This window comes from Candoia aspera, chromosome 13 (assembly GCF_035149785.1).
Source record: "Candoia aspera isolate rCanAsp1 chromosome 13, rCanAsp1.hap2, whole genome shotgun sequence".
In the NCBI taxonomy this organism is placed as follows: domain Eukaryota; kingdom Metazoa; phylum Chordata; class Lepidosauria; order Squamata; family Boidae; genus Candoia; species Candoia aspera.
This window is the reverse complement of record NC_086165.1, coordinates 22,468,472-22,490,514: the sequence shown is the minus strand read 5'-3', so window position 1 is coordinate 22,490,514 and position 22,043 is coordinate 22,468,472. Positions and strand designations below refer to the sequence as shown.

Sequence of the window (22,043 nt, the reverse complement as noted above, 5' to 3'; positions counted from 1 at the left end):
GTGAGTAATAAGAAGAGACAGAGAACACCAGGAACCAGTCAGCTCTTTCAACGGCCCAAACAAGGATTCAGTCAGTGCTTACTTCAAAGCTGTCACAGCCCTGGAATCATAAAAGTGGGTCCATACTGAAGTGAAAGGAAATAAATTGCTAGACCCTTTCCCCATATGCTTTTCAGTACAAATTGTGGGCATTTGTCTGGCCACTTCCCCAAAACTCTGAGCAGTTGCTATGAGGGGAACCTACCTGGCTGCAAAAGTGCCATTCCTTTTGCTTCTGTTTAAAGCCACTGTAAACTGTGATTTCTAAAGAACAGCATGTTTGCATTGCTTCGCTTTTCGCAATAGCTTTAGCCAGGAGTGACAGAATGCAGCTCTGGGCTGTTTTCGCTGCAGATCCTGACAACTCTTCCTGGGTACACAAAAGCTTCTGTTAAGGAAGCAGGGTGAAATTAGCATGAGTTTTGTCTGTTGCCCTCTTCTCTGGCAGGAGACCATCAGGATGCAGCTCTGGATTCTTCCATGAACTGCCTTCAAGCAGAGGTTCCCTGGAGATATATTCTAAATTGACACTCTTGGAGGTGCAGGGCAGGGAAGAGAGAGAAAGTGCTGCCTTCAGCTCAGGGGATATGGGACTAGAGTTCCCCCAAACAGGGAAATTGAACCATCCACCGTGGTTCAAGGGGTTGCTAGCTTCACTGCATGAAATGCACAGCTGGAGATCCGGTGCTCATGGACTTTCCTGGCGTTTGGAGATCCCAGAGATGCGGAGCTGCCTTCCACATGGCAGAGCGGAAGTCCCCTTGAAAACGTCCAGGGATAGAAAGGCATGAAAAGCAAGGGATGGTGTGGCGGCATTAAGGTGTGGAAGCCGCTTCCTGAGAGAAGCTGGAGGATTTCCTCCCTCTGGGCCTGCTGGAGGTCTTGGCCTATTAACAAGGGAGCAGCCCACAAGGTCTTAGTTGCTCTGCTGTCCACCTCCTCATCCCTTGCCGTGCTTACAGCTGTCCCAAGGACAGCGAGGTTCCATTTGGCCATGCCTCGAGCCAGGAAGCTGGAGCTGGGCAGCGCAGGGCTCCTCCACAAGGCGCTTCCTGCTGCTGGAGATTCAGCTTCAAGGAGTTCTGGGCCCTCTGCGACCAGGCGGTGTCTCGGGCATTCTTCCTCCAGTTCCTGGCAGCACATGGCTGAGATATGTTTCATTCTGCCCTGTCTGTGCATGCCTGCATGTATATTTTCCACAGCCCAGCCTGTTCCCAGCATATCTTGACCCTTTTGTGGTTTTGATTGCACAGGCTACACTTCTCATGGCTGGTTGACAGTTCTGTTTGGCACTAGACCCCCCCTTAGCTCAGCTCGGTCTCTGGGTGACTTTCTGCTAATGCATTTCTTAAAACAATTCCCGAATGAGTTAATTTGGACAGGACAGATAAGATTCTCTTTCCAAGCTCCTCAGAATGGACAGGGAGAGGCATGTTCCAAGCAAACACAGATCCAAATATTAAATCTTCAGGCATCTGACAGAATTCCAGCAGGTCAGCATCAAAACTTCTTGACTAAACATTCGAATGGAGATGTCATTCTTAGGGAGAAAGGTCTAAAAACAGTTTTCACTATCAGAGGCCTTGAGAGCTCTCTCAGGAAAGGGGGAGACTCCAGTGAGACATTCCCACTGGAGGGAACAGCTCCCACCATCCTAGCCAAGATACCCCACAGTCTAATAACTGGCAATATTCATTGTTGCAGACCAAACAAGGTGATTTGCACAACTGCAAGCACTTGTGCATCTTTACAGCACAAACTCTGCTAATTGGGTCCTCTCTTTGAGAAAGATCCTCACAGTGGCAGTTCCTTCTGTGACCAGCCTGGAGGAGCAGTAATTTCACAGCAAGACCAGCACCAGAACCTGCAGCCTACAAGAAGCCAAGCCAGAAATGGCAAGGAAAGCGAACGCTGGCCAGCAGCATAGCTGGGTTCTGGAGACTGTTTCTGCCCCGCCTCCCCAGCTGTGGGACCCCCCCCCCAGGAGTGTCCTTGCTGTGACCCAGAGACGTCCCCAGGCTGGGGGAAGCGGCCAAGGCTCAGGAGCAGAGCCCCTCGCACAAAAGATACTCAATGCCGCCCCACAATAGCCACTTGTCCTAGAAAGCTGCTGAATCCGGCCAAGGGCAGCCCCGACATGGCTCAGAGAGAAGGGAGTCTAGCAGGGCGCAGCTGCTCACAAAGGAAGCCTCCCAGTAGCTGCTGATCTGTCCCAGCAAGCTCTTCTGCCTGACTTCAGCCCCCAGGCTGGCCCTCTCCTGCTTTTCCATTTCCGACTCAAGCACACCAATGGCAGCTCCCAGATTTTTCTAAGAATCTTCCAGGCACGCATGTCACGCTGACTGGTCTGTAATCCATCACTCCTCCTCTGCTTTTCCCCCTTCTTGCCTTCTGGGTGTGCTATCCATGGCCTCCATGCTTTCTCAGGCCCCCAACTGCGCCCCGCCCTGCCTATCCCTGCCACGGAACCCCCTCCAGCCACTCCTTTGCGCAGTGCCGGCAGTCGGACAGAGTGCATTCCCAGCCTCCTGGTGCAGAGATGCGGACGTCCTGAAGGCCTCCGCCCGACCATCCTTTGCTCCCGTGAACTGAAGGAGGCAGGCAGCGGTGGGGGACGGTCTCTCGCTTAGCTTTGCTGCCCCAGGCTGAAAAGGGCCATGCGCTTTGGCTCACCCTCTCATCCAGAGAGCGATGCCTTTGGCTCCGAGAGCGTCGCCCAGGAAATGCAGCAGCCATTCATCCAGGGTTCCCATAGCAATGTTCAGCCCTCTGAGCCACACAAAGGCCCCCTGAGTGAAGGCGAAGGAGAAGCCGTTCCAGACCGCCCACCAAGTGAGGCCGAGGCACCGGCAGCCGCCCAGCATTGAGCACGTAGCAGAAGCTTGCATGACATTTTCCTCTGAGGTCTACAGCCCAGTCTCTACCGAAACAGTCCCGGTACTGCACCATTTCCCTTGCAATGGCATCTGAGCGGTGCCCTGTCCCTTTGGCCCATGCCTCCTTGGCCCTTTCCAGGTCCAAGATTGGCTCAAATCAAGCTGGGAAGAACAGGGAGATCTGGATTACTGCGTCCCAATTTGGTTGCCACAAAGTAAGGATGCTGAGGAACTGAAAGGAGTGCAGAGAGGGCCTGCTGCGGGCCCCGCTGACTAGGAAGCGACGCTTGGCAGGTCCTAGGTGGCACTCCTTGCCTGCTGGGGTGCTTGCTTTATAGAATATTCTTTCCCCCCAAGTGATCCCTCAAGACCCGTCATCCCTCTTGACTTTCCGAAGGTCCCTCAAGACCCGGTTGTGCCATCAGGCCTGGGGCTCCCAGAGGACTGGTGAAATATTGAAGTGGCTCCACTGTTATTAACACCGGCTCTTCACCCAATATTTATTGTTTATTTTTCTGAGTTTTATATTCTTTATAATTTTAAAACTTAATATTTATTTATTTTATCAAATTTATACACCACTCATTTCACTATAAAAGTGACTCTACAATACTAATAATTGTTTTGTAAATATTGTTTTTTTAGCTTTCTTGTATGCGCCCAGAGTCACTTGGTTGTGAGATGGGCAGCCATATAAATTCGACAAATCAATCAATCAATCTGTTGAATAGTATTCAGTTGTAATCGAAATTACTCATTGCAAATCAGGTTGATTGTCAAAATGTACAGACTTTCAGCTGTTTGCAATGAACAAATCAAACACAAGCAATTGAAATAGCTTAACGAATGCTTCAAGTGGTGTCCCAAAATTCAACTGAAAATGCAACTTATCATGACTTCTCCAGTCTCAAAATTATTCAACCCCTCCATGGCAAGCATCTTCAGTACTTAGTGGCGCACCCTTTTGCTGTTATGACCTGCTGCAAACGAGATGCATAGCCAGACACCAGCTTCTGGCAGCGTTCCTGAGGAATCTTAGCCCATTCCGCATGAGCAACGGCCTCCAGTTCAGTCATCTTCTTGGGTTTGCGTGCTGCAACCGCCTTCTTCAAATCCTACCCGAGGTTTTCTATGGGGTTCAAGTCAGGTGACTGTGATGGCCACTGTAGAATCTTCTGCATCCAAGCCTTAGTGGAATTTGAGGTATGCTTGGGATCGTTGTCCTGCTGGAAGGTCCAATGATGCCCAAGCTTCAGCTTCCTTACAGACGGCATGACGTTTTCTCCTAGGATTTCCTGATACTTCAATGAAGCCATCTTGCCGTCCACACGCTGCAGGTTTCCAGTGCCAGAGGATGCAAAGCAGCCCCAGAGCATCACCGAGCCACCACCATGCTTAACTGTAGGCAGAGTGTTCTTTTCAGCGCATGCTTCATTCTTCTTCCTCCAGACATACCACTGATCCATCGGGCCGAAAAGTTCCCGTTTTGTTTCATCGCTCCACAGAACAGAATCCCAAAACGTCTGTGGGTTCTTTATATGATTTTGAGCATATTGGAGCTGACTTTTCTTGTGCTTTTGGGTCAGTAGTGGTGTACAGCTTGGAGTTCTGGCATGGGAACCTTCTGTGTTTAGTACGCCTTACTGTGCTCACTGAAACCTCAGTGCCTGTTGCCACCAAATCTTGCTGCAGGTCTTTTGCAGTCACTCGAGGGTTTCTCTCCACCTGCCTTCTCAGAAATCTGCTTGCAGCCATTGACAGCTTCCTTCTTCTGCCCCGTCCAGGTAGTGTCACCACTGCTCCTTTAACTTTGAACTTGTGAACTGTGCTTCCAACGGTGTCTCCAGGAACATTCAGTGCCTTCGCTATCATTTTGTATCCTGTTCCTTGTTTGTGAAGGGCGATGATCTCTTCTCTTACCTTTCTGGACCGTTCTTTTGACTTAGCCATACTGTATTTCTAACATGCAGTCAAACGTGACACTCAACAAACCCCTAGCCAGTTCAGGTATTTCAAGTGTTCCAGCTCAAGCACACCTGGTGCAACTAATGAAGCCCTTGATTAGTTGCATCAGGTGTGCTTGAGACAACGCCTGTTTTGCATCCTGTATGTGTGCTGTCGTGACGGATTCTATTCAGGGGGTTGAATAAGTTTGAGACTGGAGAAGTCAGAATAAGTTGCATTTTCTGTTGACTTTGGGGACACCACTTGAAACATTCGTTGTGTTGAGCTATTTCAATTGCTTTTGCTTGATTTGTTCACTGCAAACAGCTGAAAGTCTGTACATTTTGACAATCAACCTGATTTGCAATGGGGGTTGAGTAATTTTGATTACAACTGTATGACCTGTGGTATTCTACTCAATGTGTCATTCTGACTTGATATCAGGCCACTGAGGCACAACTGTTAGGTATGGTTCAACCAGCTCTGTATGCATCTAATGGATGCATACGGTGTTGCTGCTTTATATTTTACCTGTATGTACTACCTTCAAAAAGTCAATCTCATTTTCTTATCATAAATATTTTAGTTGTATTGCCATGTGATGTGATTATATATTGTGCAGTTAACTGCCTAGAGTTGAATTAGATTGTGGCAATCTCCAATTTAGCATATAAGTACATGAATAATGGTAGCACAGACCAACCAACTTGTTTGTCCTCTTCTCTCCTAGAATCTCATGGGAGACTTCATCAAATCTTTTGCTGAAGTCCAGCTCCACCATAACTGCCATGTTCCCAGGCCAACTAAACTGGTCACTCTATCAGACATGGAGATCAGGGTGGTTTGGCATGACTTACTCTCAGTATAGAGCCAGTCTGGTGTCATGGTGAAGGCACCAGGCTAGAAGCCAGGAGACCCTGAGTTCTAGTCCTGCCTTGGGCACAAAGCCATCTGGGCGACCTTGGGCCAGTCACTCTCTCTCAGCCCTAGGAAGGAGGCAATGGCAAGCCACTTCTGAAAAACCTGCCAAGAAAACTGCAGAGACTTGTCCAGGCAGTCACCGAGAATCAGACATGATTGAACAGATTAAAAAAAAAAACTCTCAGTATACCCATGCTGGCTCCTGCCAGCAATGCCTTTTTTCCTAACCACTCACAAAGCATCTACTTAATAATCTTTTTCCAGAATTTTTGTCTACTATTGTCAGCCCTTTGAGGTAGTCTGGACAAAAAGCACAAAACATGAACACTAACACTACGTTTATTGTAAGGTTACATTAACAGAATCTTGCAAGTCTGAAAGTATTTCTCCCCTCCTTTATTTTTACTTTCCAGAAAACTAGGGAGGGTCCCTTCTCAGATGCCTCCCACACCCCTTTTCCTTCTGTGGGCCAAGATACCTTTTGCATTATGGTTTTCTAGGCTGTGGATCTTCCTCCTCCCTGCCAACGGACCTGGTTCTGCTTCTCCCCGAAGTCAGGAGGCCCCTCCCTGCCATCGCTTTGGGAAAAGGAGGAGGCCATCTTTCTCCGGGGTTGTGGGGTAGGTAGTTGCATAGGACACTGCCTTTTGAGGCTTATTTAAAACATTTTATATTGATTTTATGATTTTTATCTTCTTATGCATGTTTTATATCAATTATCATGAGAAGCTCAGAATTTTTGATTGGGGTAGCACACAAATCATGTCAATAAATGCATTAAAAATAATAATGAAAAAGTTGTTTAGGGGCAGTGGGCACAGGCAGCCTTCTTTGCTATAAAACCACAAAAAGGGAGGTCCTTGCAATGGCCGCCAAACTCGGAGTGCAACTGCCCAAAGTGGGAGATTGTGGGGAGCAGTGGGAGATGGAGGAAGGAGGGGATGTGAGCCCAGTCCTCCCACTAGAGCCTTTAAGCCCATGCAGTGCTTCAGCCACCACCTGGAGCCTTGCTCACCCCCCCCCCTCAAGGGAGCTCTTCTCCTCACTTGAGCAAATACCTGTATCAGAAATCAATCTACCTCCTGAGCAGGCCTGAGGGGCTGAGCTGGATGGGCATGCAGGTGGCCACGGGTGGAACCAAACGCAGCCCACCATCCTTCAGTTTGCAAAGATTCCTGTTAGGGCAAAAAAGTGGGTTTGCAAACTATCTCTCAGTTGCAGAAAATAGGCAGGGTTTCCCAGCCCAGGCCAGGAAAATACAAGTGAACAAGGTTGCCTGCCTCAACTGAATGGTCCGTGTGCTTGGCCGAGCAGCTCCTTTCAAGGGTTTTGTCTGGGGAGCAGTGGCAGCCATTTTAGACACGTGATCGTTCCATCACTGCAATCTTTCAGCTTTTCTGAAATGGATGCCCCACAAGCCTTCCTGTTATCATTTCATTTCCTATTCTAAGCAGAATTGCTTGTGATGGAAGCAGATGGGACACAGCTGTCTCTTAATTAGGCTAGTTCATACTGCAACTTGGATCCGGGCTTCCTTGGGGACAGGCCTACATAAGGCTAAAAGAGAGCCATGGGCTGTGATGCAGCTAATGGCCTCCAACAGAAACCTCTGGGATTCAAGACACATCCCATCAAAACACTACAACATATACACGCCACCCCACTGCCCCACTCTCTCCTGATGTTCTGGCACACCCTGAGATCACCTGTTCCTAAGCAATCTTAGGCTTTAAAAGTGACAAGTGCTTTGAATTAGGCTCCCTCAGCAACTGGCAATCAGTGCTGGTTTTATGAGAGGGGGAAGCGCTGAGCCCAGAACGTATGCAGACCTGCCACTCTTTGTGGCAATGGAAGCTTCCAGAAGCTCTCCAGAAGCTCTCCACGGATAGCTCTATTCTGAACACCTGTTATAGACCAAGCATGAGGTAACCAAAGCCGAGATAACAGGAGCTACGTCAGAGGAATGGTTGCAACTGGTGCACTAGCTATAATTTTGCCCGTGCCCGTCTTGCTTACCAGTGCCACTCCCTAGAACCACCGGGCAGCAGAAGACTAAGAGGCATTCCACGCTCCAGCATGACATTTCAGAAGCCCTTCCAGATTCAGTCCCAGCCCCTGAGCCTGGCTTGTTGCTGATGAAGAGCACCTCCCCTTTCTCTTGCTTGATCCAGAGCACCTTACACCGGAGCCGGGTCTCACAGCCCAAGGTCACTCCAAGGCAGGAGAAGAGAAGGTGATGGTGGAGAACGGAAGAGCACCCCGCCGGGCCTTCACAAGCCACTGTCCTGAGAGGAGGACAGCCTATGGCAAAATAGCCAGCTGGCCTGGCCAGTGAAACGACTCTCCCTCACCAGAAGCAAGGCCGTTCCCTACGTCCTCTCACCACCCGCACCCACCCCTCAACCCGAACTCCTGTTTCTTGCTGGACAGGGGACACCCCTCCAAAGGACACCTGTGCTTTCACAGAACACCCATAGCAGCAATGGGGGCCCAGAGGGGTTTCTGGAAATTCGGATGATGGAAGCAGCTGGCACTTTCACCCAAGACTCCCATTTCAAATTTGAAATTTAAAATCTATTAAAATTAAAGGCGAGGGGGCAGGAAGCCACAGGAGCCTGCTTCTCCTGCTTAAAGACATTCAGCTATTCCTCCAAGGCCAAGGAGAAAGAGCCACAGAGTGGAGGATCACCACCAGCATAATAATAGCTCCTCCTCTGAAAGCACTGATGAGGCAGGCAATCAACTCCCCTCACCCTCTCCAGCTCAGACAAAGGCCCTGTGGGTGACGGATCATGGGAGCTGAAATCTGCGTCTGGAGGCGCCTCTCGTGCAGCAGGCTCAGTGTCTTTTCTGGGATGCCTAAACTAAAGGTCTGGTATTTTGCCTGAATATACATTATGCAATGTATATTGCAATGAGTGGAAGTGGAAGAAGACAATAGAATAGGAAGGACAAGAGACCTCTTCCAGAAAATTAGAAACATCAGAGGTAAATTCCAGGCAAAAATGGGTATGATCAAAAACAAAGATGGCAAGGACCTAACAGAAGAAGAAGAGATCAAGAAAAGGTGGCAAGAATATACAGAAGACCTGTATAGGAAGGATAACAATATCGGGGATAGCTTTGACGGTGTGGTCAGTGAGCTAGAGCCAGACATCCTGAAGAGTGAGGTTGAATGGGCCTTAAGAAGCATTGCTAATAACAAGGCAGCAGGAGACGATGGCATCCCAGCTGAACTGTTCAAAATCTTGCAAGATGATGCCGTCAAGGTAATGCATGCTATATGCCAGCAAATTTGGAAAACATAAGAATGGCCATCAGATTGGAAAAAATCAACTTATACCCATACCAAAAAAGGGAAACGCTAAAGAATGTTCAAACTATCGAACAGTGGCACTCATTTCACATGCCAGTAAGGTAATGCTCAAGATCCTGCAAGGTAGACTTCAGCAATTTATGGAGCGAGAATTGCCAGATGTACAAGCTGGGTTTAGAAAAGGCAGAGGAACTAGGGACCAAATTGCCAATATCCGCTGGATAATGGAAAAAGCCAGGGAGTTTCAGAAAAACATCTATTTCTGTTTTATTGACTATTCTAAAGCCTTTGGCTGTGTGGACCATAACAAATTGTGGCAAGTTCTTAGTGGTATGGCGATACCAAGTCATCTTGTCTGCCTCCTGAAGAATCTGTATAATGACCAAGTAGCAACAGTAAGAACAGACCACGGAACAACGGACTGGTTTAAGATTGGGGAAGGAGTACGGCAGGGCTGTATACTCTCACCCTACCTATTCAACTTGTACGCAGAACACATCATGCAACGTGCTGGGCTTGAGGAATCCAAGGCTGGGGTTAAGATTGCTGGAAGAAACATTAACAATCTCAGATATGCAGATGACACCACTTTGATGGCTGAAAGCAAGGAGGAACTGAGGAGCCTCATGACGAAGGTGAAAGAAGAAAGTGCAAAAGCTGAGTTGCAGCTAAACCTCAAAAAAACCAAGATTATGGCAACCAGCTTGATGGATAACTGGCAAATAGAGGGAGAAAATGTAGAGGCAGTGAAAGACTTTGTATTTCTAGGTGCGAAGATTACTGCAGATGCTGACTGCAGTCAGGAAATCAGAAGACGCTTAATCCTTGGGAGAAGAGCAATGACAAATCTCGATAAAATAGTTAAGAGCAGAGACGTCACACTGACAACAAAGGTCCGCATAGTTAAAGCAATGGTGTTCCCCATAGTAACATATGGCTGCGAGAGCTGGACCATAAGGAAGGCTGAACGAAGGAAGATCGACGCTTTGGAACTGTGGTGTTGGAGGAATATTCTGAGGGTGCCTTGGACTGCAAGAAGATCAAACCACTCCAGGAAATGAAGCCAGACTGCTCGCTTGAGGGAATGATATTAAAGGCAAAACTGAAGTACTTTGGCCACATAATGAGAAGACAGGGCACCCTGGAGAGGATGCTGATGCTGGGGAAAGCAACAGACTGTGAGAAGTCTGTCAGAATGTTGTTTTCCTGTGTACTTTTTCTGCTGAATGCTCCCAGTCGCTCAGTATTTTTATATCCACAAATGAATGCTTTGCAGGTCACTACTTAAAGTTAAAAACAAATGTCTATATCTTTTCCTTTTTTAAATAAAGTCTGACATATTTATACCTTGTGTTTTTGCTTATAATTGTCTACATGACTTTGAGCTGTTTGGGGAAAATGGTTGAAGCTGGGATCCAAATTACTGTAACAAATAAGTTGACCTTGAGTCATGACATCTTTGTCAATTCTTGGCTGGAACCTCTGAAGTGCTCAGCATCAATGAGGCATTAGCTGTCCTACTTGCCCCAATTTCTGAATACTGCTTTTCCTGACATTGCCTTCGTTTCATCTCTTCTGCCTGCGTTTCGGACACCGCGGGGACTCCTGGAATAGTTCACTCAGGGACTCGGTGCTTACCACTGCCGCCCCCACCAACCACAGGCAGAGGAACACGGGCATCCTAGACAGCACCCCTCCACTCAGGCCGACGCCATCGCCCACCTCTGGCTTTTCTCGTGACTCAAGACTCTCTGCCGATTTTGCAGAACTGTGAATGGAGCCGTTTGTTGCTTGCCGAGCACCAAACGGTCTGCACGGGGACCGGGACGCTCTGCCCGAGCAGGTAGGTCACCTACCGGGGTCCTTCTGGAGAGCCCAGGGAAAGAGGCGCAAGGGGGAGCTGCGTGCAGGAAGGGGGCCGCTGAGACTCTGAGAGTGCAGGAGGCTGCCAGAGGTTGGTCGAGGCGACCTAGGCGGCCTCCGGCAGCTCCCGCCCCATGCCAGAGCAGCAGCAGGCGGCCACGCGAGGCCCGGGGGTGGGGAGCCAGCTGCCTGCACTGCTCCGCATTCTCTTGGCTCTCCCTGGCCTGGCAAAACTGCACCAAAGAGGTATGAAAGAAGGACAAAAACTTGCTGAGGGTTCCTTCCTCTCGCGGGAAGAACAGGCAGAACCAGGAAGAAATTCGGGGGAGACGACAACCACGCTGGGAGGGAGACCTGCCTGGGAACGCATTGGGGGTTCATTCACGCAGCACTTACTGGAGGGGAGGAAAAGGAGCATTTTTGTCAACCTAGTTTTTGGGGGGATATGAAACTGTAGAGAGAGGAAACTTCCATCAATATTTATGGAGCAGAAGGGGAAGAACTCCCAGCCGCCCTGACTGGAACCAGAAGATTCCCGCAATCAGTTTCAGACCAGAACACCCCTAAGATTCCCCGGAGGCTCACAAGCCTCAAAGACCTCGGTGGCTTCACCCACCGAGTCGATCGCCACGGAGCCTTCGTGGCCGCGAGTTACAAACAGACTCACTTTCCAAGATCTCTCAGACGACTCTCCCATCTTGCGGCTCACGTGCCCTGCGAAAAGTCAGGGCAGCGCGAGGATGTCTGCAGACACGGAGAGTCTGGGAAGAGGGTGGAAGGAAGCCCCCCGGGACACCTGGCGCTGCCCCGCGCTTCTCCGTCCTTCCGCCCACCCCCCTCCCGCTCACCTTCCTGAACACGGCGCTGCTCCTTTGCCCGGAAGCGCTGCACCAACACACTTGCGCGGAAGCTAGCCAGGGAGTGCTGGGCGCCAAGCGTCTCGCCCACGGCCACAAGTGGGGAGGGGGAGAAAGGACAGCAGCTACCCCCCAGGACGCCCCTTGCTAGTCAGTGTCTGAGGGGCTGGCACAGCAGACTCTGTCTGGGCTATTTTTCGGGACTTTGGGCAGAGGTGAAGGAGAGCGGGCAGATGGAGAAGGACCCGGCAAGTCCATGGGCTGGGCGGACGTCTCGGGACGCCTGCCTCAGCGCTGATCTCCGTGCGACACCTTCCCAGCCCAACAGGCTCCCTCTTTATAATTGTGTCTGGTTCAACCATTACTCCCAGTCAAGGGCCCCCAGAATGGCCAGGCAAATGTTGCCCCCTCCACAGACCAGAATGAAAGGTACCGGTACAGCCACATTCTCTTCCCCTTGCAGAGAGCGGACTTACGCCTCTGGCTAAGTGGACGGGGGGATCTGCTCCAATGCAGGACTCGACCTGCGTGCGGGATGGGCTGAGCAGGAGAGGCAGCAGAGTTTAATTTACAAGCTCCCTGGATCCTCCGACCTTGTTGGAGGGCGACAGTCGCATTAGTCAGTCAGTCTAGGGCAGCAAAACATCAGGAAGAGTCTGGCAACGTTTTTCCCAACTGAGACATTGGACTCAAAGGCATCGGCTTTGATGGGCTGTCAGCTGGAAAAGGTGCTACCAGACTCTTCCAGATTCTTTTGGATCATCGGAGTTTATTTTAGTTATTTTAGAGTTATTCCCGCTAAACACTGAACAGATGCGTGGGTTAAAGTCACATCTTCCGACTAGAATCCAGTTCCTCACATTACCAAGATAATGAAAAAACACATTCTAGAAAATGCACACATTCGCACATTTGTTTTTAAATGGCAATATGCCGTCTGCCTTAAAACCAGCATACTCAACAAAAGCCGAGCCTGGAGTTAGGAGAGAGTTGCGGGTTGCGTCTTTCTCCCCAAAATGACCTCCAGAATGCTGTCTCTTTGCAAGCAACTGCTCTCCCTCGGGGAGAATTCCCATTCCTTGGTGTTCTTTTCTCACAAGTCAGAAATGTTTTGCTATGGAAGAGCCTGGAAACAAGAGAGGTCTCCTCCCCCACCCCCACCCCCACCCCCCGCTTTGCTTCTGTCGAGGTCTGCTGAGACCCCAGAAAAGGTCAAAGCCTTCGCAGGGCCAGCTCCTCAATTAATTACCCCTTTCTCATTATCCTATAAATGCCACGGGACGCACGGACGGCGGAGCTGCCACCTCCCAAAGTTCTGCTGGCGGTTCCCAGCCTCGGGAGGGAGAGCCGTCCTGTCAGCACAGAGCAGCTGCCCTCGTGGCCGTCCCAGGACAGGACAAGGGGCCGGAGTCGAATCCTGCGCCAGAGATCTCCGGTGGGGCGTGGGCTCCCGCACACTGCAGCAGGCAGCTCCTCCGGGCGCAGCTGGCCACCCGGGCTGACCCGGCCGGCCCGTGTCCTGTCGGCGAGCGTTTGGCGAGGGAGCCGGCGCTGCAGGAGGGGCAAGGAGTCTGCGGGGCTGCGATTTCCTGCCTCGGCTGCCGCGAAGCCTGACGCCGCACGAGGGACCGGAACCAAACGGGACGGAAGATTTCCACGCGTCTCACCAGCCATAATTTCATGATTAAGCCACAACGATCAGGGTCATTCATCACACTACGCAGAGAACCAGGGTTTAGGTGGCAGGTGAAAGCAGAAAACCAGTTCGATATTGGGAACACCCCGCCCCCACCAGGGGACTCTGACCTCTTCGCGCAGCAGCACCTGAGTGGACGGAGGGAGATGCCCTCTGCAGGGACTCCTCGGCCGAACCCATTAAGCTGCAGCCGCGACTGGGCCCGGCGGCAGGGGCCTCCCTCCACCGGAGCGTTTACCGCCCAGGCGAAACGACCTGCTCACGGCCCAAGAAACGGGGCACCTTAGGAGGGGAGCTTTCTTTTGCATGAAAGTACCTCAAGCAGTTCCCCACCCTCCACATTCAAAGCGTCCCACTCTGGGCCACGGGCCACGGGTCGCCCCTTATCGCCTGCCGCTGGGAGGGCCGGCAAAGGTCCCAGGGAAGCGGCCCAGCCGGTGAGACTGAGGGGAAGGGCCCGCGGCCAACCGGGGAAACGCCGACCTGCTCGGAAAGCGCCGCTCCTCCGGGCCGGACAGGCAGGCCCCGGTCTGGCTGCCGGGCACAGCGAGCGGCGGGGCTGGAGGACCAGCGGCGACCCAGAAGGCGTCTGGCCGTGGCCCCGCAGCCCACCGGGCTCCGCGGCTACCCAACGCCGCTTCTGCTGCTGCGGCCGCCGCCGCCTGCTGCCGCTCCAGCACCGACCCGAGGCGCCCGCCCGGGCAAGAGCAGCAGCGGTTTCGCGCTCCGAGGACCGGGCCGGCTCCGGCCAGCCTCAGGAGAAGCCGCCTCCGAGCCCCGGGGCTGGGCAGGACACACCTCGCTGGGCAGCCCCGAAGCAAGCCGCCGCGGCCTCTCTGCAGGAGGGGGAGCTCCCGCCCCGCCCGCGGCGACCACCCGCTCGCAGCACCACGGCCGGGCCAGCCGAGCTCCCGACGTGACCTCCGCTTCGCACCGAGCGGGAGGCGGCCGGGAAAGGGGCAAGCCCCTCCTGGGAGGGCTCGGTCCGCGGAGATGCCCCACCCCGTGGCGGCCCCCGCGGCGCGGCTCGGCTCGGCTCGGCCCGCCCCCCGCCGCGCCTCGCCTCGCCTCGCCTGGGAAGAAGTTTCTTCCCCGCCGCGATTCAGCGCGCAACGCCGCCGGGCACTGCAGGCAGGGCAGGCAGGCAGGCCTCCCCCGGCAGCCCCGGACGCCCTTCCTCGCCACCGGCTCGTTCCGCCCGCCGCCCGCCGCCCCCCGCCCGGCGAGCTTCCCCGCGCGAGGGCGCCGCTTCCCAGGCCCGCGCCCGCCGCGGCGTTTCCCGGGCAGCGGGCGGCCCGGAGAGACCCGCGCCCCCCCGCCGGCCCCCCCAGCTTTCCCCGCTGCGCCCCGGGCCGCCCGCCCGCCGCCGCCACCCACCTGGAGGGTGCAGGAGTACTCGTTGTCGTCGAGGAGGCGGACGGTGCAGCTGTAGTCGCGGTCCAGGCTCCTGCTGCTGCCGCTCATCAGCCGGCTGAGCATCTTGGCCGGGCGCCGGACGCGCGCGGCGGGGGATGCGGGGTTCCCCGGGCGGCCCCTTCACATGGCCGGGGCAGGCGGCTCCCTGGCAGGCGGTTGGTGCCGCCGCCTCCTCGGCTCGGCTCGGCGCGGCGCGGCGCGGCTAGACTCGCACAAAGCCCGGCTCGGAGGGAGCCAGCCAGCCAGTCAGCCAGCGAGCGCCGCCGCTTTCGGCCGCGGGAGGGGCGAGGACTGTGCCGCGCCGAGCCAGGCCCGCCGGTTCGTGGCCGCCGTGGCCAATCCGGGCCCGGCGCCGCCTCTGACGAGCTCGCGCGCAAACCAATGTGCCGCGCCGGTCCGCGCCGCTCGGGGGGGGGGGCTCTTCGCCCGCTCCGGCGGGGCTCGGGAGCTGCCGCAGCTCCAACTGCAGGTGACAGTGACCCCCCCACCGCGGCCCTTGCAGGGCGAGAACGCGGCGGCCCCCGCCCCCGCCCCCCGCGGAAATGGCGGAGCCGGCGAGCAGCTGGCTCGCCGGTCTTGCCCGCGGTGACCTCCCAGAGAGGCGCCCGCGGCGGGACAAAGGGCGCGAAGGGGCGCGGCGCTGGGGGTGCGGGCCGTCTGCGCCCCGCAGCAGCTGCAGCGGGCAGGTGGGCCCCCTCCTCCCAAACCGGTCCGGCCGCCGAGTTCAGATTTGCCGGTGACAACCTGGCGGGAGCTTCCGGATGAGCCCTGGGAAATGCTGCTGCTTTCCTTTAGAACGGGCTGCTGCAGGACACCTTCGGGGGGGGGGGGGCAATCTGGCCGGACTCCCAGCACATCGGCTTCCGACGGCCGAGTCTCGGTCTGGAAATCAGGGATACGCGAATGAAATACAGGATCGTCTCTCCCCGACCTCACCTGCCGGCAACATTTTTACAGCTGGGCTTACAACTTGAGCCAGTTATGAACTGGTTCTTCTTCCTGATGAACTGGTCCAAGTTGATTGCTGCTTGGCTCTTTTAACAGATCCAGTAAGCAGTATATAAAAGTATCAGGTAGAGAAGGTATTAAAACAGCTAAACAAACAGCAAAATTGTCCTAGAATCATAGAAATCGAAGGACCCAAGTGGGCATCTAGTCCAACCTCCTGCTTAGTACAGGATGTGCAAAAACATCTCAGACAAATGCCTGTCTGGCTTCTGGTGCTGTTCATGGGGCAGTTGTGTCAGGGAGACTGGGCAACAGGGACCACTTCAGGGCCATCGTCAGTGCACCTGCAATGTGTGCCCCCTTCCTCAAGAGGACCCAGACTCTATGCTATATTCGGAAGTGCAACCATGTCTCCTTACTGGGAGAGAAGTAAAAGGACTTGGGGAGTTTCTCCACCGCAGCACGCAGCACGCTCGGGAAGGTGAGAAGTTCCTGGGCAGGACAGGTGCGGCCTCTGGCAGTGGCAGGGAGCAGGGAGGGGAGGGCGAGGGCCCAGAGAAGGCCCGCGGGAGTGCGTGGCCTGCAGCTCCAGACAGACAAGCAGAAGGCAGAAGAACCTCTGGCTAATTCAAATGAATCCAGACCTCCAGAGCCAGAGGAACTGCGGGCCATGGTACAAAGGAACCAGCAGAACCAGTCTTGCCAGCCTGTGTGAAGCCCTGGAACACCGGCAAGGTCCAAGACGACTGGAAGACAGCAAGTGTCACCCTGTCTTCAAAAAAGGGAGGAAAGAGGGCCTGGGAAATTACAGAACTGTGAGGCTTTTGTATGCCCGAAGGTGGAAGGACTTACAAATTCCTACTGTGGAAGAATGGAAGGTGAAATTAATGGAATTGGCGGAGATGGCAAAACTGACTACATTGATTAAAGAAAATAATTTGTCTAACTTTATTTCTATCTGGAAACCACTTTTGGACTTGTTGCTTGAAACTGAAAAAAATGAAGTTTTGATTTGGCATTTGATAATTAGGACTGATAAGAATATAGAAATAATGTGCACCTTAGTTAAAAATAGAGTAAGAGGTTAATGTAATTTTATGTTTTTATCTGTACTAAAGATGGTCAGAAGTCACTCTTTATTTCTGCATTTTAAAGTTTGTTCTTTTTTGTTTCTTCTTCAATCTCTTTCTATCTTTATATGTTTTACTTGTATTTTGAAATTTAATAAAGTTTCTAAAAAAGGAAACTACAGAATGGTGAACTTCACATTGATAGTGGGCAAGGTCCCCAATGAGATCAAGAAACACACTTGTGAGCTCTTGGATAGGAATGCAGCAATTGGCAAGCAGTGGCACAGGCCTGTCACAAACAAGTCATGCCAGACTGACATTATATCCCTTTTTTTGGCAGAGTTGCTAGCATAATAGATGGGAGGAATGCCAGGGACATAGTATGCCTTGACCTCAGCAATGCCTTCAAGGGAAATGTCTAGCAATACGCTCCTCCATAAACTGGTGAAATGTGGGTTGGATGGTAGGAGTGTTAGATGGATTCATAATCAGCTAGAGAGCACCCATAAATGGCTCCAAATTAGACTGGAGAGTAAATATGAAGGGCCAGTTGGGGGCAGATCATCCTGGAGAAGGTATAGCTGTGTAGTCACTGGGAGTTGACACTGACTTGATGGTGCATAACTGTCACAAATGGAGTGCCACCTGGGCCCTGTATTCAAATTTTTTATTAATAACTTTGATGAAGGGCTTGAGGGAAGGCGATCAAATTTTCAGAAGAGTCAAAACCAGGAGGAGTGGCTAATGCTTTAGAACAGATAGAGGAGGTATGAAAAGGTCTGGGCAGACTGGAATAGTGACCCCAAATTGATGAAATTAAACAAGGAGAAATTTAAAGCCCTGCATCTGGAGGGAAAAAAATGAAAGGCACATGTGCAGGATGAGTAAGACCTGGGTTGGTTGGTAGTGGTTAACGTGGGAAGGATCTGTTGTAACCAAAAGTTGAATATGAGCCAGCAGGGTGATGAAGATGCTACAAAGGTAAATGCTTTCCTGGGATGCATTAACAGGACCATGGAGTCCAGAGCACAGGAAGCAACTGCTTGTCCCAACTCTGCCCCAGTCAGACCCCACTTGGACGAATGTGTGCCCCTCTGGACACCAGAGTTCAGAAAGGACAGTGACAGACTGGAGTCCAGAGGAGGCTGCTAAAGTGGGGAGGGAGCTAAGAATCGAATCCTTTGAGGAACTAGGTAAAGAAGACTGCAGGGAGACCGACAGCTGTCTCCAGGTGTCCTTGCCTCCTCTCCAGACATTTGGGTTTGGCAGTGGATTGATGGTCTTACAGGTGCTTTCCACCTGGGAGAGTGGCCTGTTGGTTGGCCCTTGTGTGGCTTTGAGTTCCTGGGTTCCCTTGTGTGGCTTTGAGTTCCTGGGCCAGGACCTTTTCCTTCTACCCAGTGATTTGGGACTTTAAATCCTCTGCTCACCAGTACAGGGAAGGCAAGCTTGAGCAGCACAGTGGGGCTTCCATAGGCCCAGACGCCTGTTACTGCTGGTGCTCAGGCAGAAGCAGCTGGCAGACTGTTGGGTCCCAGGATGGGCTAGGGGGACTTTGGGTTCCATGGAGTATGGAGTAGGTTCTATGAGCGAACGAGTGTGGGTGTGAGTGACTCGGCCTGGGAGATGGGGGTAAGAGGGAACTGGGGGATTGGAAGAGAGCAGGTCAGAACATCAAGACTGTGATCGGCAGGGGCAGATATGCCGAAAATCTGAGGGCAGGTCACCCACAGGGATGCCAGGAAGCTGCTTGAGAGCGATCCCAACCTGTGACCTCAGGCTTCTCTCTGCGTACCATCTAACCAAACAAAGGTAAGAACCAGTACTAGGGCTTACATAGAGGCAATAAGGGCAGTGAAACATTATTTCTCTGCAGTTACTCTGTCTACCAATAGGCATCCAGAAGTCCTATTCAGGGGACCTGGTCCCTGTTGGGGAAGGATGGATTACAAGACTATCTGCAGAGCTGCTGTGAAGAACATTATCTGCTTATTCACTCAGACTTGGACTCCAACTGGACAGCTCCAGATGAGGTGCCTGAGGGATAATCCATGGCAGAGCCAGGATGGAAGTGATGCATCTATCCTAATACTCCTTGACCTCTCAGTGGCTTCTGATACCATTGACCATGGTATCCTACTTCGCCAGCTTTGGGGGCTGGGAGGCACTGTTTTGGGGTGGTTCTCCTCTTTTCTTTGTGACCAGTTCCAGTCAGTGTTAACAGGGATCAGAGGGTGGTTCCTCACTTGTGGGGCACCATAGAGCTTGACACTCTTGCCCCTCCTGTTCAACATCTACATGAAACTGCTTGGTGAGGTCATTCATTGGTTTGGCATCCAATATCATCTGTATGCTGATGATACCCAATTGTATATCTGGACCCCAAACCGTTCAGGGGATGCTGTCAGTGTCCTGGCCCAGTGTCTGTCTAAATAGGGAGTCTAAATAGGGAGGGACAGACTCAGGCTCAATCCTGACAAGACCAAATGGCTGTGGTTATTTGGGGTCCCTGGTTCTGAAGATATTTTGTCTTTGGTCTTGAATGAGGTTGCCCTTCCCCACACAAGACTGGTGTGCAATCTGGAGGTCTTCCTGGACCCACAGCTCCTGCTCAAGGAGCATGCGGCAGCTGTGGCCAGGAGGGCCTTTGCACAAGTCCATCTGACGTGCCAGTTGCACCCTTTCCTAGAGCAGGAAGCCCTTCAGTTGGTCAAGCCCTAGGAACCTTTCAGCTAGATTACTGCAATGTGCTTTACATTGGGCTGCCCTTGAAAACCACTTGGAAGCTACAGCTGGTCGAGAATGTGGTGGCGTGAGCAGCAGTGGGCAAGTCACCATATACACATGTGTCATCCTTGCTTTGTGAGTCTGCTGGCTGCCAGTTGGCTTCCCAGTGAAATTCAAGGTGCTGGTTGTCAGCTCTGAAGTCCTGCATGGCATGGGGCCAGGCTACCTGAGGGCCTGTTTTTCTCCAGTAGTTTCTGCTTGACCAGTGAGATTGAGCAGAGCAGGTATGCTCCACTGCCATCAATTGAACCACGTCATCTGTTGGGACCTCAGCAGCACACCTTCTCTGTTGCAGCACCTGCCCTCTGGAACAGCATTCCCTGGAGAGCCACATGGCTCTCACCCTCTGCTCCCGGGCTGGGGGTTAGGATGGGCGCTGACCCTTGGTTAGTTTTTTGTGGGTTTGGAGTATGCTTGGTTGTTTTACTCTCCTAGATGCATATTTTTTTTATTATTTGACCTGTTTTGTCTGTGTTGTAAGCCACCCAGAGTTGCTTGTGAGTCGGGCAGTCTCCATATCTAATAATAAATAATAATAAAAAATTAAAATCTAAAGGGTTGTCTAGATATTTAAAGGAAAGAGTGGACTTGCTCTCCATTGTCCTGGATAGTATGAGCAGAACCAATGGGATGTAACTACAGATTTAGTTACAAATAAATTTAGACTAGCCATTAGGATGCATTTCATCACATTTATTTTATTCCAAATACTGAGAAGAATTCTAGGCCATCTGTCTCAGCCTGGGGTGGATGCATAACCATTGGAACAGCCAGTCGGCCAAAGCAGAGTGAAATTCATAGCATCCTCAGTTATCAGGGGAAGAGTGCTGTATTTAGAAAACATGGGAGGGGGTCTTTGACCCAGTGAGGAAGAACTATGATATCTCTCTCATTACAATGGAAGCGTAGGGGTTTACCAAAAACATCACATAAAACAGAAGAACCTAATATAATTTTCAAATTAATCTACTGGAAAACTAGCCATCAGGACCCTTCTCCAGTTTCCCAGATTTAATGGGAGTGGCAATTAATTGAAGTGATAGAAGTAAATTAAAGAGAGGAGCCTGGCACTTTTAAGTGTGATAATCTATATCATTATCTGTTGATGAAGCATTAGCAATATACACTTTAGAACAAAATGTAAAATATGTGAATCCCACCTTTCCCATGTGAATCCCAAAGAGAAGGTCCATATTACAGGGCTTAATTTGTTTAGGGTAAGAGGACAGTTGCTTAACAAGACCTTTTGCCCCTTTCCCGGTGCCATTGCTGGATGCAAAGTTTGGAAGTGTAAAGCTTGCTGAATTCATATTTAGTAGGACCAAGATCGGTATCCCTCAAAAGACAGATGGCCTACCAAGAAGGTGACTCATTCTTTAACTTTCTCTTCTAGGAATTTCATTTAACTCTTGCTTCTTTTAATAAGCATAACTTAACCTTAAACTTAAATCCATAAAAACTAAACCCATAAATAATAAACAAACAAACAAACAAACAAACTAAATCCATAAACTTAACATAAATCCTTGGGCAATAACCTCTACCAAAGACAGTGATGTAATCAATTAACTATGAAAAAAAGCCCTTTACAATTTTTGCTTAATAAATTTTTACTATACTTCAAGATATATTGAGAAACTTCTTAAAAGATACTAATTTTTTTAAATTATCAAATAAGGCTATAAATTTCACAAGAACACGATCTAAAATAATTCCAGTGATTCTATCTATCACGTATCTCTTTTTTAATGCTAAGGAATTAAATACCAGCAAATAATGTAAGTGAAAACAAACATCCATGTCCAGAGAAAAGGGGAGTCTGTGCAAGTTGGGGAATGTCACGTGAAGGCAAAGTTGCCTTCCGTACAGCTGGAGAGGTGGGAGGGTGTGGGCCTCCCTTTCGGTTCTCTTGGCAGCAGTGCCCGGCTGTCTCTCTGTGGAGACACTGCTTTGACTTGCCCTCTAGCCCATGACATGGAATTGTTTCCCCTTCAGGTGGCATCCCTCTTATTGCAGAAACACTGGCGACAATTGCCCATCTGTTGCAGAGAGTTTGTGGTGAGAGAATCAAAATCTCCAGCTCTTTGTCACTTAGAATGCTGTGAGTTTCCCCACATGGGCTTTCCATAAAAGCTGTTTATCGTTAGGAAACGTAGCAGTGCGTCTTTTGCAAAAAAAAAGGCAATTTCAGTTACCATCTTTTTAAACAGTTAGTTAGTAACTTGATAAAGTTAATAAAGAGCCAGTGTGGTGTTGTGGTGGAGGCACCAGGCTAGAAACCGGGAGGCCATGAGTTTGAGCCCCACCTTG

General features: G+C 51.3%; 1 protein-coding gene across 1 annotated transcript in view; it reads right to left on the bottom strand.

Moving 5' to 3' along the window:
- The window catches only part of FRMD5 (FERM domain containing 5), a 123,357-nt gene extending 108,232 nt beyond the window's left edge, over positions 1–15,125 (bottom strand). Inside the window, exon 1 of the mRNA XM_063313934.1 lies at positions 14,890–15,125. Within this exon, the coding sequence (XP_063170004.1) occupies positions 14,890–14,991 (102 nt within the window). The 5' untranslated portion in view covers positions 14,992–15,125. The remainder of the gene's footprint in view (positions 1–14,889) is intronic.
- Between the last annotated feature and the right edge of the window lie 6,918 nt (positions 15,126–22,043).